Consider the following 17,563-nt stretch of genomic DNA (forward strand, 5'->3'; position numbering starts at 1 on the left):
CTTAACAATGGCCCATGTATTAGATGATGATTCTTGTTTTACTGAGGAAATAAAGCATGTCCTAGCTGGGACTGAACCAGGTGGCCCAACACCAGGGTCTCTACTCTTAGCCACTGGCCCAAAGTCAATTGCCTCTGCTGTTCCACCCCCCCACCACCCCGCCCCGCAACCTTTCAATAAAATGCTGGGTGCACAGGAGGTTTATTTTCTATATGTCATCCGCCCACCCTCCGGCAGCTATCTCCCACGACTGCCTGCCTTCACCTACAGGATTAATCGCAGACTGCTGCCTGGCCCTCGGAACCTGCAAACCCAACCCCCTACCACCCACCTGCCCCTGTGCCTCTCCCTGCATCCCATCACCACAGTCAATCCTGCCTCCATGTGCTGTTTACTCCTGCCAATCCCCTCCCCAGAGGCCTTCCCCACTACCTCACTACAGAGGGGCAAGCAGCACATACCGAGCATTTTCTACAGACTCAGCTCTGCATGGCGCACTTCATCCTCAACAGCCCTGTGGGTTAGGTCTTCCTCCCACCCTCGGACAGATAAGGGAGCTGAGGCCAGGGGAAACGGAATGGCTTACCCAGGCTTGCCAGCAGGCTGGTGGCACAGCTGGCCTCAAACCCAGGTCACAACAACTTCTTTACCCACTTGATTTTTTGTTAACCTTTTATTTACTTGAGAGTGAGAGCGCATGTGAGCAGGGGGCGGAGGGACGGGACAGGGACGAATGACAGAAGGAGAAGCAGGCTTCCCGCTGAGCAGGGAGCTCAAGGTGGGGTTCAATCCCAGGATCCCGGGATCATGACCCGAGCCAAAGGCAAATACTTCACTGACTGAGCCACCCGGCACCACTCTACCACTGTTACACCACCGTGCCACACATCACACTCCCTGCACCCAGCTGCCCCGTCTCAGCACTCAGAGCTTCCAAGTCCTGCACACAGTTCACCAGTGGAAGCCACTCGATTCAGGTCACCTGCTCAGTGTGACACTGATACCTGGCCTGCCCAGGCAGATAAACCTGTGCTCCGCAGTCATTAGCCGTTATCACTGTGGGCAATCCCTGTCCCTCTGTAGGCCTTCATGTCCCCACGTGTCAAGAGAAGGAATAACCATCTCCGCTCCCCTCCGCCCTGGCATCACCACTGAGCCCAACTTATAGGATCACGTAAGAGTTTCACTAGTGACTCTGAGCCTTCAGCTGCCATTTCAATTAGTATAAAGTAGTAGTGAGAATAGTGGAACAGAGGATTTACCTCCAACTGCTGGTCCGGTGCGCATTAGACACCGTGCCAAGTACTCTGTGCGCATCTTCAGACGGGGTGAGTGGGGCAGCCGAACCACTAACACTTAGCAGTTCTTGCCATATGCTGAGTATGAACTGCATGAGCGCATCACACGGCATCTTATTTAATTTTCATATCCGCTTACACAATTAGGCCCATTTCACACACAAAGAACCAGAGGCAGGCAGATGGGAAATACCCTGCCCTAGGCCACATAGCTAGAAAGTGGTGGGGCCTGGATTTGAACCCAGGTCATCAGGACCCTGAGTCATTAACCAGGCCAGTCAAGTCCAGCTAGCCTGTCCAGACAGACAAGCCCTGCTGAGTCACCTCCTCTAGCCGCAGGATCTCAGGCGAATGCACTCCTTCATCTCTTCATCCTCAGGGTCCTCACATATAAAATGGGGGCAGGGCAGCAGTACTCCCCACCTCAAGACACTGCTGTGAGATTAACAATGGGCAACACCATTGATGTGTCCTTACTGAGCACAGGCCCCCATTCTGAGGACCCTGAACTAACCCAACGCTCACGAGGGAGGGTCTGGAGCACTGCCCGGCACATGGCAGCAACTACTGGTATTGTTAGTCCACGCTCATATTGATGCCACAGCACGTGTGTGCTTACCTGTATTTTGTAAGTAAAAACTCCAAAGAACAGTTAGGTTAAGTGACTCACCTCACGATACTGGCTTTTAACTGTTAGTGCTGATTCAAAGCTGGCTCCAACTGCCTCCAGACCCCGCTGACCGATCCTGCCCCCAACCCTGCCATGCCGTACCTGGCACAGGGCAGACACTATGGTATGTTAGATCCCTAAGGAGCCCTCTGTCACCTAACAAGAAGCAACCCCTGACAGTCCCCACTCCACCTGGACCCCAGGAGTCCACCTCTTTACCTGTCAGGAAGGGCAGGAGCTCGCTGCGGGTCCTTTCCACACCCAGGGCCAAAGCGATGGTGGACAGTTTCTTGATGCTGTTGAGACGAAGCTGGTGAGAGAATGAGAAGAATAGGGGAGAACATTAGTGTGCCCAGACTTAGGAGTGTGTGACAGCGCCGGACCCAGGCAGCCTCTGGAAGCCTAATGTCAGGATGTGGCATAGTAACTCGGCACACACCTACCAAGTGACTGAGTCACTAAATTATGGTGTTAGCAGTGGCCTCAGTGAAAGCACCCACTGAGTCCTACTGAGCAGATACCCCTGCAGTGGTGTTTCCAAGACCACTCTCTACAACTGCACACTGCGTCCCCACACAGCTGGTCCCCCTCCTCTGCTTCGTCCCCTCCCGCACTCAGCATCACCTGACATGCTCCAACAGGGGTGGCCACATTCCGGCATGTTTACTCTGTGCCAGGTCCTAGGCTAGGAACTCACACGTACAGGCTCTCACAACAACCCAGAGGTCAGATGTGTTATAAGCCCTACTCTGCATAGGAGGAAACAGGCTTAAGCAGCAAAAGTCCCTTCTAAGGGTCACACGGTTCAGATGCTGTGGGGCAGGGACTGAAACCTGGGACCACCAGTGAGCAGCAATGACAACAGAACAAACAAGGTAACAACATTGCTACACAAGCAGGAGCACTGTTAGCAGTAGCAACAGCACCACCATAATGGGTTGAAGAATGGCCCCCTGAAGATATGGTCTGGTCCTAACCCCCTATACTCAAGAATGTGAAAATAAGGACTTTGCAGATGTAATGAAGTCAGCATCTCAAGATGAAATCACCCCCAATTTAGGGGGGAGCCCGGGAAACAGTGAAACAGAAAATACATTTAATGGTCTCTGCCCCTGGTTCCTGCTGAGAGCTCCTAAAGCCCTTGGGATTTCCTGAGCAACAGCACTGTCTTTCATTCCAATGAAGCGTATCTTGGTGGGCTTCTGGATGGGGACTAGTCACCGGAAAGACCAAGCCATCATCAGAAGTTTGGAACTTCCAGCGCTATCCTCAACACTGGGAAAGTGGCTGGAGATGGACTTAATGATCAATCATGCCTACGTGATGAGCCTTTCATAAAAATCCTCAAAGCACAGGGCTTGGGGAGCTTCCAGGTTTGTGACAACATCCAGGTACCAAGAGGGTGGCACACCCCAACTGCAGAGGAACAGAAGCCCCTGTGCGTAGGACCTGTCCCAATCTTACCCTTCGTCACTCTTCATGTGCATGTTCATTTTAATCTTTTATTAGAAATAAGCTGATAGGGGCGACTGTGTGGCTCTGTGGGTTCAAGCCTCTGCCTTCAGAGTCCTGGAATCGAGCCCCACATAGGACTCTCTGTTCCACAGGAAACCTGCTTCCTCCTCTCTCTCTGCCTGCCTCTCTGCCTACTTGTGATCTCTGTCAAATAAATAAGTAAAATCTTAAAAAGAAAAAAAAAAAAAAAAAAGGCTGATAAATGTTAAGTGTTTCCCTGAGTTCTGTGAGCTGTTCTGGAAAATCATCAAATCCAAGGACAGGATCATGGGAACCTCCAATGTGTAGGCAAGTCTGACAAGTTGTGGGTAACGTGGGGACCTATTACTTGAGACAGGCACCTGAAGTGGGGGCGGTTTCGAGGGACAGAGCCCTTCACCTGCAGGGTCAGCACTGCTTCTGGTTAGCATTACAACTGAAATGAACTGTAAGACATCTAGCTGGCATTGCAGAGAACTGCGTGGCATGGGAAAAACCTCACACATGGTATCAGAAGTGTGGAGTGTGGTAGTGATGGAAGAGTCAAGGAGACAAACAGAAGAGCGAGTTTTCTCTACGCAGCCAACGACTGTGTCCTGATGAAACAGAAAAGGGGGAACCTCGGTGGTTAAGCCAGTCAGTAAAGCATCTGCCTTTAGTTCAGGTCATGATCCCAGGGTTCTGGGATCGAGCCCCACATCGGACTCTCAGCTCAGTGGGGAGTCTGCCTCTCCTCCAGTTCATTCTCTCTCCCTCTCTCAAGTAAATGAAAATCTAAAAAAAGAAAAGAAACAGGGGCACCTGGGTGGCTCAGTGGGTTAAAGCCTCTGCCTTCGGCTCAGGTCATGATCCCGGAGTCCTGGGATCGAGCCCCACATCGGGCTCTCTGCTTGGCAGAGAGCTTGCTTCCTCCTCTCTCTCTGCCCGCCTCTCTGCCTACTTGTGATCTCTGTCTGTCAAATAAATAAATAAACAAAATCTTTAAAAAAAAAAAAAAAAGAAAAGAAAAGAAAAGAAACAGAAAAGGAGTAGACATGGAGACACAGGGAGCAGAAGGATGAGGATGGAGGGAGAGATAGAGGGAATGTGTCCACAAGCTATGGAGCACCAGGAATTGCCATCAGCTACCACAAGCCAGCAGATATGAAAGGCATCTTCAGAGTCTCCCGAAGGAAGCAAAACTGCTGACACCTTACTTCAAATTTCTGGCCTCCAGAACTGTGAGAATAATTTTTGTTGCGTTAAGCCACCAAATGAGTAGTGCTTTGTTGTGGCACCGAGGACTCTAACACATTTGGCTAACACAGGACAGGTCTCACATGGAGCATTTAGGTGTTACGACCTCTTTCAATCCTCTCACTCCTAGGGAGGTTGGTATCCAACGCTCCCTTTCAAGACTGTGAACACAGGGACCTGAGAGAGGCAGACACGTGCCGAAGCCAGAGCCAAGAGAGAGCTGGGACCCCTGATGGTACAGCCCACCGGGAATGGAAACCCTTGTTTTTCCAGCACAATAGTGTGGCCTCTCCTCCTGGCTCGCAGGGCTGTGGCAGAAAGAGGTGAGGTCATGCATGTGGGGGTGGAGGGAAACACCCTGGAGAGTGAGTAAGCCACTGCTGGGCACAGAGAAGGCATCCTCTTCCTGGAAGGGGAGGCACAACAAGAAGGGACGGGGCTCCCTCAGCCAGTGCTTTTCCCAGAGAGGTCTGTGAGTGACTGTGATCCTACATCAGTTCCCTGGTCCCGGGGTTTAAAAATCTCAGAAATCACAGACAATACTGTCACTCCAAGGAAATGCCATGGTGGCCTCTCCTTTCAGAAAAATGCGTTCACATTTCTCATATAGTCACTGGGTATTTGGGTTTAACGCAGTCTGAACACTCAGCTCTCCAGCACCAATGAACCTAGAGATGAAGTATTATGAGAACTTCATCTTATTTAGCCTAAAAATAAATCACCCATAGAGACAGACCAACAGAAACATAACGAAACATGGTGAGCACTAATGGTGAATGACTACAGGTGGTGAATATAAACCTTCCCTGTAAACTGCTGGCAAGTGTGTACTTTCAGCATCTTGGGCCACAGAGTCTCTGTCCTAACTACTCAACCGTGCACTGACACAAAAACAGCCACAGAACCACACAATATGCAACCCAACAGGCAAACTGCATTTGCAAAAAAGCAGACCACAGGTGGAATTCGGTCTACGGATCGCAGTCTGCTGGCCTTTGTCCGACTCTCAATGTTCTGCAGGCCTGAAGTTCTCCATAATAAAATATGGGGGGCCTACTGACTTAGATGCTTGTTTCCTTCCTCTCTGTCGCCTTCCAGTTTGAGCTTTGGGTTCCTCTCTCAGCTGGGCAATGGGGAAATGCATCCAAGGGCCACGGCCCTGATAGCTGAGCAGCAGCCTTGAGGACAAGACACTAGCAGGGGATGAGTGTAAGCATAATGCCAACAAGAGCTGCTGACATCTGACTGCCTACTAGGTGCCCGACAGCACCCAAGTGCGTGACGTGGAGAAGGAACACATCTGATCCTTAGAAGTGAGCTCTGAGGCAGGTGTTGTTCTAAGGGTGCGGATGCCCATGCACAGAGAAGCTGTCATTTGCCAGAAAAGCAACAAGAGCCCAGATTGGAAGCCAGGCACCCAGACTCTTCATCTAAACATCTCTATATTTAAGAAAGGTGCCCAAGGGGCGGGTGCATAAGAATCAAGCCATCTCTGCCATGCTAGAGAGCCCCCTTCCCTCCTGCTGTCCCCGGAGACACTGGTTTTGGTGTCACTGAAAATGTCAGCTTGCCTTTCTCAGCACAGACAGCACCAGGAACACTCAAGAAAGGCAGGGAGGAGCTCTGGGGCCAAAGCCACCTTTAGCTAAGCACCTTTACATATTAGCTATGGGATCTCGGGCCACTCTGTACCTTTCTGGGTCTCAACGTCCTCATCTGCGAAATGGGGATTAAATATCACCCATCCTCAAAAGGTTACTATGACTACCAAGTGACATAAACCTGGAAATACCCTTCGACTAGCAAACACAATAATGACAGCTTTGACCTATCCTGTTGACAGCACCCTGATTTTGTTCAGGCATCTCAAGAAGGGCACACATGGCAGCAGGCCAGCTTTCCCCCTGGGGTCTCCTTTCCTTTCTCTCCCAGTAAAAGTAAAATAACAGCAAATACTCCATGGTGCATACTGTGTGCCAGGCACTATTCTAGGAGCCTTCATGTCTTAACTCATTTGATCCCCAAGACAATCGCATGAAGATTCAGGATCACCCATTACGTGGCCGAGGAAACAAAGGCACAGGGAAGTTAAGTAACCTCTCACAGCTTATAGGTGGCAGAGCCAGGATGAACCCCAATCACCTGGCTGTTACGCAGTTGCATCAATCTGTATTTCTGTGTTTTTAATTTGGGGGTGTGTGTGCTCACAGCAAGTCTAAGAACCATAGTTTTAAACGGAGGAGAACACAGACAACACTAGAAGTACCCGCAACAGATGCCAAAAGATGTGAATGGTCATGATTCCCACAGGCTTTTGCTGACACTTCCTATACTTTGCTATTGTAATACTACAATTCCTAATAGGAGGAAAGTTAAATTGGAGTTACAGGTTATTGAAAATAAAGGTGTTATTTTCCCCACCCGAATTGATGGACCTGTACTGGAATCTGAGATGGGCCCCAGGTTAAGGGCTTCTGCACTGACATTTCTGCAAAGATGACAGTCAAATGGCCTGCAGACACATGAAAAAGTGCTCCACATCACTCGGCATCAGGGAAATACAAATCAAAACTATAGTGAGATCCCACTTCACACTAGTCAGAATGGCTAAAATTAACAAGTCAGGAAACAACAGGATGCGGAGAAAGGGGAACCCTCCTACCCTGTTGGTGGGAATGCAAGCTGGTGTAGCCACTCTAGAAAACAGCATGGAGGTTCCTCAAAAAGCTGAAAATAGAGCTACCCTATGACCCACTCTGGGTATTTACCCTAAAGATACAAATGTAGTGATCCGCAGAGGCACATGCACCCCAATGTTCATAGCAGCAATGTCCACAATTGCCAAACTGTGGAATGAGCCAGATGTCCATCAACAGATGAATGGATAAAGAAGGTGTGGTATCTACATACAATGGAATATTATGCAGCCATCAAAACTGAAATCTTGCCATTTGTAACGATGTGGTTGGAACTAGAGGGTATTATGCTAAGTGAAATAAGTCAATCAGAGAAAGACAATTATTATATGATCTCACTGATACAAGGAATATGAGAAACAAGACAGAGGATTGTAGGGGAAGGGAGGGAAAAGTGAAATAAGATGAAACCAGAGAGGGAGACAAACCATAAGGGAGTCTTAATCTCAAGAAACAAACTGAGGGTTGCTCTCATGGAGGTGAGTGGGAGGGATGGAGTGGGTGACTGGGTGATGGACACCGTGGACAGTATGTCCTATGGTGAGCGCTGTGACTGTCTAAGACAGATGAATCACAGACCTGTAACCCTAAAACAATATACATGTTAATTAAAAAAAAAAAAAAAAATAGAGCTCCTGCACTGGATTATACTGCCGCTCATAACCCCTGGTTTTCAGCTATGCACATGACCCCCAGGAAAAGACATTTGAATCACTTTTTCATCCAATGTGAAATTAATGCCTGGCCAGTGAAATCTCAGTGGGAATGGTGTGTGTGACTTCTAAGAAGTGTCCATAAGGGGATCTGTGATCACACTCATCTTCCCTCTTTCCTGCATGGAATGCATGGAATGGGGCTATGATGGCTGGGCTTTAGCAGCCACCTTGGGATCATGAGGTGAACCTGGAGATGGGGAGGGTAGGATGGGTGACATGCAAGCAGTGTACGAAGTGGAAGAGCCTGAGACCTTAACATCAGAGACAGAAAGAGTGCCATACCAGCCGCATTGCCTTCAGACTTTTTGGTCGTAAGTCAGAAATAAACCTCAAGCTATTTAAGCCTCATTTAGAATTTTCCCCGTATTTACAGCCAAACTGAATTCCAGTGAACTCAACACATGACCTAGTTCTGGACAAAGAGACAAGGGCAAGTCAGCCTTCAACAAAGACTCTCCTCCTTGGGAAAAAAGGGAGGATGACAAGGAAAAAAAAACTCTCTCCGAGGTCAGCCCCTGCTTCCAGTGTGGTTCTGTGAGGACTTAACAACAACAGACAGAGCAACGATCTTGTGTCCACACGAGGCAGCTCAAAGGAACAGCATACTCTGACCCAATTCTGTGACAGCCTTGAGCTGCCGAACTGGTCATGTAAGGAAAAAATGAGCCCTTAACTTGCCGGAACAACTGTTGGTCGGGTTCTCTATGATATTCCTGTTGGAGCAACTATTAATAACATCAACAAGAAATCCTTGCTGTCCTTGATCGTGGCACAGTGCTGAAGTCTACCCTGTGCACTGTCCCCCGAGCAGGTTCCTGTCAAGTGCCCATGACGTTCCACATACATGGTTTTGCGAGAGCCTGTCACCCCGGGCTGGGGCTGCCTCTGTGCCCAGTGGCCCTCAGCACAGAGCCCAGTACATGGAGACACACATACAACATCTCCCTTCCAGCCACCGCATCCACTGTAGAAGCACTACTCACTTTTTAAGGTCAGTGTTTCCATTGGATCCACCAAGTTTCCCTGACCCAAACACGTACAGTGTGAGCCCAGGGAGCTTCCCTGTCACAAATGTGTATCGTGCGAGCCACAGGCAATCCACCTTCCCTTTGGAGTGAAATCTAAAGGCCTTGCTATGGTCTATGAGGCCCAACAGAATCTAGCCCCTCCTCACCCACTCTCACTGCCCACCACCCCCATACCCCTGGAAATCCTGTCAACAGCTTCCTCGACAGTAAAACCAATGCAACACCACCTTCACCCAGCTCTTCGCACTTGCTGATGTACCGTTTCCTCAGCCTGAAACACTCTCCCTCCAGTAACCTCAGGGCTTCCCCCACTTTACTCAGGCCTCTGCTGGATCCTCACACACGAGCACCCCAGGGAAACAGCATGCTGTCTCTCCCCACATGTTAAGTGCTCTCAGCAGTCCTGACACAGACTTCTCTGCTCAGTTTGTCCTGCCCCACTAGAACACCAGCTTCACAGGGCAGGGACCCTGTCTTCTTTCCCCCGTGCCCCAAGAATCTAGGACAACACCTGGCATGGAGTTAAAGCCCAATCAATATCTGCAGGATTTTTTTTTCTTTTTTTTAAATAAAGGAACTACAAATGTGAATACAAGCAGAGATAAAAGTGTCTAGGGGTGTATGCTCCAGACTGCTGCTGTCTGGAACAGGTGGTGACCAGCAACGGGGCACTGGGGTCTGTAATGTAAGGTGTGTAACTTAACACGGAGCCTTGGCCGGCCAGGAGAAGTCTCTCCACCTCCTACAAAGTCCTAGTCTATGTATCTTTCTTCCTTGTTCCACAAAGGGTCACGTTTTTAAATGAACATAATGTGTGTGGGTGGGAAAAACCAAGCTCCCACCTGGTAATCATTTAGCGTTGCTGAAGGGTGAAAATGGGCACCACAACCTGTATTTCTACATTATTTGAAGAAATTTTTTAAAATATATGATAAATGAGCATGTACTCTGGCTTTACCTACTAGCTAAGGGTCCCTGGGCCAGTCTGGGCACTTTGGAGCTTCTGTCTCCTCCCTGTAAAATGGGAATTAACAGCAGAGCTGACCTCACGGGACTGCTGGAATATTCGTACAAGGAGAACCTGGAGACAGAGCCTCGCAGGCGGCAAGCACCTCACTGTTCGCTCTCCTTCACCATTGCTCCTTATGTATTTCACGTTTCGGGGGCGAGGCAGCGGGTATAAGTGCTGCACGCTCAGAAGCCGCAGCGCCGGAGTGAGTTACTTCTCACAGCAGTTTGCCTAGCATGATAACCGCTCATGGATGTGCCTGCTTCCCTTATCTGGAAGGTGACCAGTCTCTGGGACAAGGGTCAGGACTGTTACCAATGGTGATTCCTGAACCTAGTACAGGGCTGGGCTCACCAAAAATCATAAAAAGAAACAATTTCAGTTTTTGAACACCCAACTACACCTTAGACTACTTATGTGCCAGGACCACAGCTAGGTGCCCCACACACGGTCTCCCTGTAATTGCTACCACAGCGCCAGAGGCACACGGCAGCCCACAGTCATTCCACAGCCAGGCAGGCGGGGCAGAGAGGAGCGTGCAGCCATCCGGGGAACTGCGGCATACACCGCAGCAGCAGCCCGCTTCTGCACTGCCTTCTTACGCAGCCGTCCCCCCAGTTTAACCGCCCGGAGAGCAACCTTGACTCTAAGTTCCGCTTCACCGGTTACCCGCGCACACCATGAAAAGAAGCTGGAGCTTTAGGTCCATGCTCTGGAGACATGGGGCGAGCTGCCACAGGGTCTTTCCACGGTCCGCCCCACTAACCCCACACCACCCAGCCTGTGAGTCTTCCACCCTTTCTTCACATAACAAGAAAATCAAGGCCGAAGGGCTGAGGAACTTATGAAGTGGCCAGAAGAGCAGAACTCAAAACCCAGGTCTGCTTCCACCGTGGCACTGTCGCCCTGTGTTACTTTCAATCCTAGACTTTGTCTGCACAGGGGGCTCAGCCTGGTGGTGAGGACTGAGTGCTACCCTGGAAACACACTGCCCTTGGCTATTTCCTAGCGTCGTTACTTACATAAATGCCACGACTCAAAAAATAAATAAATAAATAAATGCCACGACTCACAGTCAAATTCATAAACTGATTTAAACATGCCCAATGTAAAGGAGACTTCTGAAGCCCTTGGGGAAATCTGAGGTTTAGAGGAGCCTGAGGGATCAGAACGGCCTGGTCTGATGCAGATGACAGCAGCGCTGTCACCCAGTGAGTGAGACATGCGTAACAAAGCATGTGGGAGAAAATGTCTGAAGCCTGGAACTGACTTTTAAAACACTTAAAACCAAACAAACCCCCCACAAACCTGAGGGAGAGTGAGGAACAGGTGAAAACATGTGGCCATTTCTGACATCAGATATTTAACTACTAAAAAACTCCTAGAGGAAAGTAAATTAGCACCTATCTCTGATGTCGTTAACAAACACAAAGTACTCATGGCCCTGCTGGGTGCACAGCAGGGTCTCTAAACCGAGGCAAGACTGACATTTGGAGCCAGAGCACCTCCGTGGTGGGGGCCGTCCTGTGTATCAGTAAGACACTGGGCAGCATCATAGGTCTCTCCCTGCGGGATCCCAGATGCACTCCCCCTACCAGTCCTGACCACCAAAAATACCTCCGGACATTTGTTTTCTGGGGAAACAAAGTCAGCCAGAGCTGAGAACCACTGCTCTAGAGGAATCAGGAAAAGAACAGTCTTTAAAGGGCATCTGGGCGGTGCAGTCGGATGGGCGTCCAACTACAGATGTCAACTCAGGTCATGACCTCGAGGTCCTGGGATCAAGCCCCACATCGGGGGTCTGCGCTCAGGAGGGAGTTGGCTTCTCCCTCTCCCTGCTCTGGCTCATGCACGCGCTCTCTTAAAAAAATAAATACAACAGAACAGTCTTCGAAAATACTCAGGCACCTCGCCTTGACAAAGCCCCCATGATCTCATCCCCACCATGACTACTATAGGCCAACACTTACTGAACATTCACAACACGTCAAGCACGGTTCTAAGCATTTCCCATGTACCATACTATTTAATCCTCACAACCCCCTTACAAATACCTAAGTTACAAAATCACTCCCATTTTATAGATGAGAAAACAGAGTCTAATAGAGACATAGCCTCTCACCCAACAGACCACGCTGTAAGTAACACGGGGCCCTGAACAACTGGATACTGCAGTCCGGCCTCTGCTTCTTACTGACTGGGAAGGCCTTAGGGTAAGGGATGCCATCTCTTTGCACATCACTTTCCCAAGTATAAAACACAAAAAGCTACCACCACAGAACAAGGTCATCACATACTGAATGCTTACTTCCAAGCAGCCACTTAATTTGCCAATTCCACTGCATCTTCACAATCTCCCCAGCAGATGCTTCTTCCTCATCATCACTCCACTCCACAGACGAGGAATCCCAGCCCAGTGAGAAAAAAGTATTGGTCCAAGGACACACAAGGGACAAACTAGGAGAAGTGGGATTCAAAGCTGTCACCCCTGACTCCCCACTTTACCACCCAACACATTACATCCCACCCACCAGCAAATCCCACCTGCCCTCCTGTCAACAGACCCAGAGTTTAACCTCTACTCCTTACAACCATGCACCAACGCCTGTCCTGGGTGCCAACTCTGCAAGGACACCCCAACAGGTCCATATGCTCCTGCCCGGCCCCTACTCAATAGCCAAGAGGATCCTTTAGAATTAAGCCAGAACATGTCATTTCTCCATGTGAAGCCTTGCAAAGGAACTGAAACTCACAGAAGCCCTTGACCTGGTCCGCAGGCCTTCACTTGATCTCACTCCAGACTAGTCCTCACCTCTCACCACTCTGCCGTTCTTCCTGCTTCAGCCCCGCTGGCCTGCTTGCTGTTCTATGAACACAACTAGCACGCGCCCACCTCAGGGCTCAATATCACTTCCCCAGTGACCCTCACTTCCTCCACTATCACCTCCTTGACTATCCTATCTAAAAAGCAGCGATGAGGAGGGTCTGGCGGGGCTCAGCTGGTTAAGCAGCTGACTTCAGCTCAGGACATGATCTAAGGGTCCTGGAACTGAGCCCCACAATGGATTCAGAGGGGAGTCTGCTGTCTGCTTCTCCCTCTTCCTCAAATAAATAAAACCTATAAATAAATAAATAAATAAAATAAAAAGCAGCCCTGGGCTTGCTCTAGGCCCTGGAGCCTGCCTTATTATTATTTTTTATTAACCTACCTTATTTTTCCAGTAAGCAATTACTGCCACTGACATCACACTCTCGACCTACTGTCTGCCTCCTCTACTAGAACACAAGCCCCATGAAGCAGAAGCTTCGCTGTTTTACTCCCTGCTGTGTTCTAGCATTTAAAACAATCTGGTGCATAGAGGTGCTGGACAATTATTTGCTGAGCAAATCAATCAAGACTAGAGGGTGCCCAATCCCATGTTCATTCTAGTATCCTAGATTGTCTCATTAAAGACCAATTAAAATATCTGGCATATGAATATAGTCAGCAAGTTTCTGTCTGCCCCAAATTCCACTCTCTCCTTAGGTCTTACACATCCTTTGGGAACCTTTCCTGGGTCCTCCACTTCTCAGCCGCATGAATCTGACCAAGCTACATACTAGGCTGTGCTTTAGTTTCCTGCTCAGGAAGACACAGGACCTACTTCAGAGGGTGGCGATGAGAATTCAGGAAGCTCATAAATGCAATGCCCTTGGTAGCAGTTAGCTTAGAGCAAGCACCCAACAGATATCCACCATTATCATTATTCATTCAATCCTTTCTGCGCTCCTCTATTCTGAGGCCTGTACTGAGCCGCTGAATCCTGAGATGAATCAGAGCCATGTCTCAGAGCCAAGCCCTGCCCTCAGAAAGCCCATACACATGGGCACAGATGCAATCTCTGAGATTTTTGTCTCTGATTCTTGGGAAAACGTTCAAACTCCTTTTAAACACAGATCTGTATGTACCAGCATGAAAAGATAAGGAAGAAATACTAAGTGAAAAGTGTAAGTTGTAGAACAAGATATTTAGTGTTTAAAAAAATAACCCACTGGCTTTCTTTCTCTATATATGAATACAGCATGACCTAGAGTCAGCACACACCGACAGATATATAATACAGACAAAAAAGAAAGAAACAATGCAGACAATAAATACAAGCCATACAGATAAGTTTATATTTTCTGGTAACATTAATAAAAAAATACTAAGCATACAAAATTAATATATTTTATTTAACCCAATGTTTTTATCATTTCAATGGGTAATCAAGATGAAAAGCTTCACCCTGATGTTTAACACTCTCCATAGCATGTCTCTTAAATCTGGTATGTATTTACTTACAAGTACATCTCAACTCAATTCAGCCACATCTGATGTGTTCAAGAGCCACAGAGTGGCTACTACACTGAAGAGCACATGTCAGCCAAGGTCTTTATGGACCTGGTAATGGGCTACTCTGGGGGCAGCAGGTGGGGGCAGGTTGAGGAAGAAAGGGTGGGGTTTAATACAGAGGTGTTTAAGTCTAAGGCGGACACTCTCCTTACTGTAAAGAACTAGGTAGTAAATATTTTAGCTTTTAAAATAAAAGCCTCAAATATTTGTCTCTGTGGCAACTACTCAACTCTACCCTGCTGTTGTGTCACAAAAGCAGCCATGGATAATATGTAAATTGAAGGATCTGTGTTTTCAATAATACTTTATTAAAAAATAAAAAGGCAAAGGCCACCCCTGGCCATATGCCAATTCCTGTGATGAGGGAAAGAAGCAGAAAATGTTCACCTTTAGCCCAGAAGGCTGACCTACAGCCTGCATAGTTTCAAAAAGGACCAGAAATTAGCTGTTTGCTATGTTCTTAAAGGGTCTCATGACTACCTATACATCTCACCGATAGTTAATACTAAGCGAAATAACAAGCACCAGAGAAACCTTGTGAAAGTAGTTTTATGAGTAAAAATTCGAAAAAAACCTTATGATCTAATATTCCCTGCACATCCCTGCCCCTTGAGCACTAAACATAAAACCACTGGCTTTAAGAGAGCAAAAGTACAGCTTCTTCTGTCCACAGGTCCCCATGTTATTTAAATAAACTTATTAAGCTGCATCGTAAACACCTCAAGAACTCTTTCTTGAACTGTGCTCAATGATCTGGCAACCCCTTGTTTAAGTCACTGCTCATAAGATCCTTCTGAGTCACAGCCTCCTTCATCTTCATCTCCCAACACCAACAGCTCATTCTGCTGGTGAGCTGTTGGTCATACTGGCTTCCTGCAGTTCGCAGAACATGTGTTGCACAGTGCTGCCATAGAACCTTTGCACTGGCTTCCTTTACCTGGAATGTTATTCACCAGATACCTATGAGGACCTGTTCCTCATTTCGCATCTCTGCTCAAATGTTCCCTTGAAGGCCTTACCTGGCCATTCTCTCTAAACTTGTAACACTCCCCCATCCACCACATCCCTGCTTCATTTTTCTCCAAAGCACTTACTGCCATCTTACACAGTACACCGCTTCAACTGTCTTCTCGTCTGTCTCCCCACACTATAACATAAAGCTCCATGAGGCCACTAGTTTTTGTCACCTTGTTCCCTCTTGTATACCTGTGCCTAAAATAATGCCCTACTCAGAGCTGAGGCCCAACACTAACTGATTCACCATCACAATGCCCTGCTGTTGCCTTCCCACATCTCACACCTGTTAATAATGTATTCAGCTGTTTCACATCTGCTTCCTGTTTAACAACTAGTGTCACCATTATATCCTCAGCACCATAACTGATATGTGGCAAGTGTTTACTGAACAAATGAATCCACACAAGAACCCTATGAACTAGATAATTACCTCCATTTGAGAGAAGAGGAAAGCAAGGACTAAGGAGATTAACCGACTTGCCCATGTCAATTAGCAAGAAGTGGAAGAGCCAGGAGTACAACAGCAGCCTGTCTGACTCCACAACTTGTGATGTACCTCGAACTTCAGAGGCTGGGCCCAGTGCCATCCGCTCAATTTTATAAACAAAAATTGAGGCCCCTATAAAGGGAGAATGGGGCCTCTTCAATTACTACTCCCAATAATTGCCGCTAACATTTATTGGGCCCTTAACAACAATGAGGCACCGTTCTATTTCACTTGTAGTCCTAACTCATCCAGCCCATCACAACCACCAAGTGAGGCCTGAACTATTATTAGCCCACATTTCAGGGAAAACAAGCCCAGAGCCGTGAAGTAATTTGCACAAGGTCGCACGCAAGGTGGGTGGGAGGTGGAGCTGGGATGGGCAAACCGGGGAGTCCTTAGGCTTCTCAACCACTCACCAGCACGGCTTGGCCGTGCCCCCATCCCACTCACCACAAATATGTTAACCTGTTGAATAAACTGCCCACCCGCTGTTCGGCAGGATCCCAGAAGCTGGGGAGAATTTCAGCGTAAATCCGCGCTTGAATTTGGCTAGTTGCCCCCTTGGCAATCGGAGTGTTTTCGCCGCCCCTCCCCTTCGGGAATCTACATCAAAACTGAAGAGGGAGGGAGAGCAGGAATCGGAAAGGCAGCGTCATCTCTCAGACCCCATTTATAAGTTCACCCCACAGTGCTGAGGCCCAGCCGCCGGAACATAGGAAGGAGAAAACCTACCAGAGCCCCGACAAACCCGGGGCCCCTCCCCCACTCGGAGCGAGCCTTGCGCCCCCATCCCCAAAGGGCCATTCAGGGGCCGCCGCCAACCACCAAGCCCTTTCCTCTGCCCCAAGTGGCCGAACCCCCTCCCCCGCCGCTGCTTCCCAGGACCCGGGCCGCCACGCGCACTAGGCAGGCCCGGGACCCCTCCAAGAGAGGCCTGCCTCCCGCCCTCGGGGGGCTAATACCCAATACCGGGCGCCGTCTCATCCAGTCTTGGGACCTGGAGACGTGAGAACTGGGCGCTGATTGGCCGCCGCCCCCTTCCGCCACTCCCAGCGAACACTGAGCTTTCTCCGCGAGGGCCGTCCGTGCCCCCATTACCCCTTCCCGTATTCCCCAAGACCCCCGGGGCCTCCGGACCTGAACATCCTCGTTGCGAAGCTCGTCTATCAACACCGCAATGGGGTACAGCGAGTCGTCGCCGTCGGCGGCCGCCATCTTGGCTCCGTCCCGTCCCTGTCAGACTGCGACCGGCGCCGTGCAGAAACAGGGGCAGGGAGGGGTAGGGCTGGGAAGAGGACGAAAGACCAGCGTGGGGGCGCCCGAGCCGCTTTACAGGGGCTGCCCCACGGTCATTGGCCGCGCTCCGCCGGGCCAACCCCGCATTTCGTTGGTCCGGGCAAACGAAGCCCCGCCCAGTGCCCATTTGCCATTGGTCGAAGGCACTGAGGTCGGGCTGCCTCCGTTTAGCAGAGAGCGGAAGGAAACGGAAGTATGCGGTATCTTAGCGACCAAGATTGTACCCGCCTACGTCACCGCT

The 17,563-nt window shown here is 49.2% G+C and overlaps 1 protein-coding gene across 1 annotated transcript in view; it reads right to left on the reverse strand.

Annotated features, from left to right (window-relative positions):
• Nucleotides 1–17,328, reverse strand: part of PPP2R1A (protein phosphatase 2 scaffold subunit Aalpha) — a 40,837-nt gene extending 23,509 nt beyond the window's left edge. The window contains exons 1-2 of the mRNA XM_059150666.1: nucleotides 17,164–17,328; nucleotides 2,188–2,278 (exon numbers count right to left, since the gene is read on the reverse strand). Of these exons, the coding sequence (XP_059006649.1) occupies nucleotides 2,188–2,278; nucleotides 17,164–17,241 (169 nt within the window). The 5' untranslated portion in view covers nucleotides 17,242–17,328. The remainder of the gene's footprint in view (nucleotides 1–2,187; nucleotides 2,279–17,163) is intronic.
• Between the last annotated feature and the right edge of the window lie 235 nt (nucleotides 17,329–17,563).

This window comes from Mustela lutreola, chromosome 16, assembly GCF_030435805.1.
Source record: "Mustela lutreola isolate mMusLut2 chromosome 16, mMusLut2.pri, whole genome shotgun sequence".
Lineage (NCBI taxonomy): Eukaryota > Metazoa > Chordata > Mammalia > Carnivora > Mustelidae > Mustela > Mustela lutreola.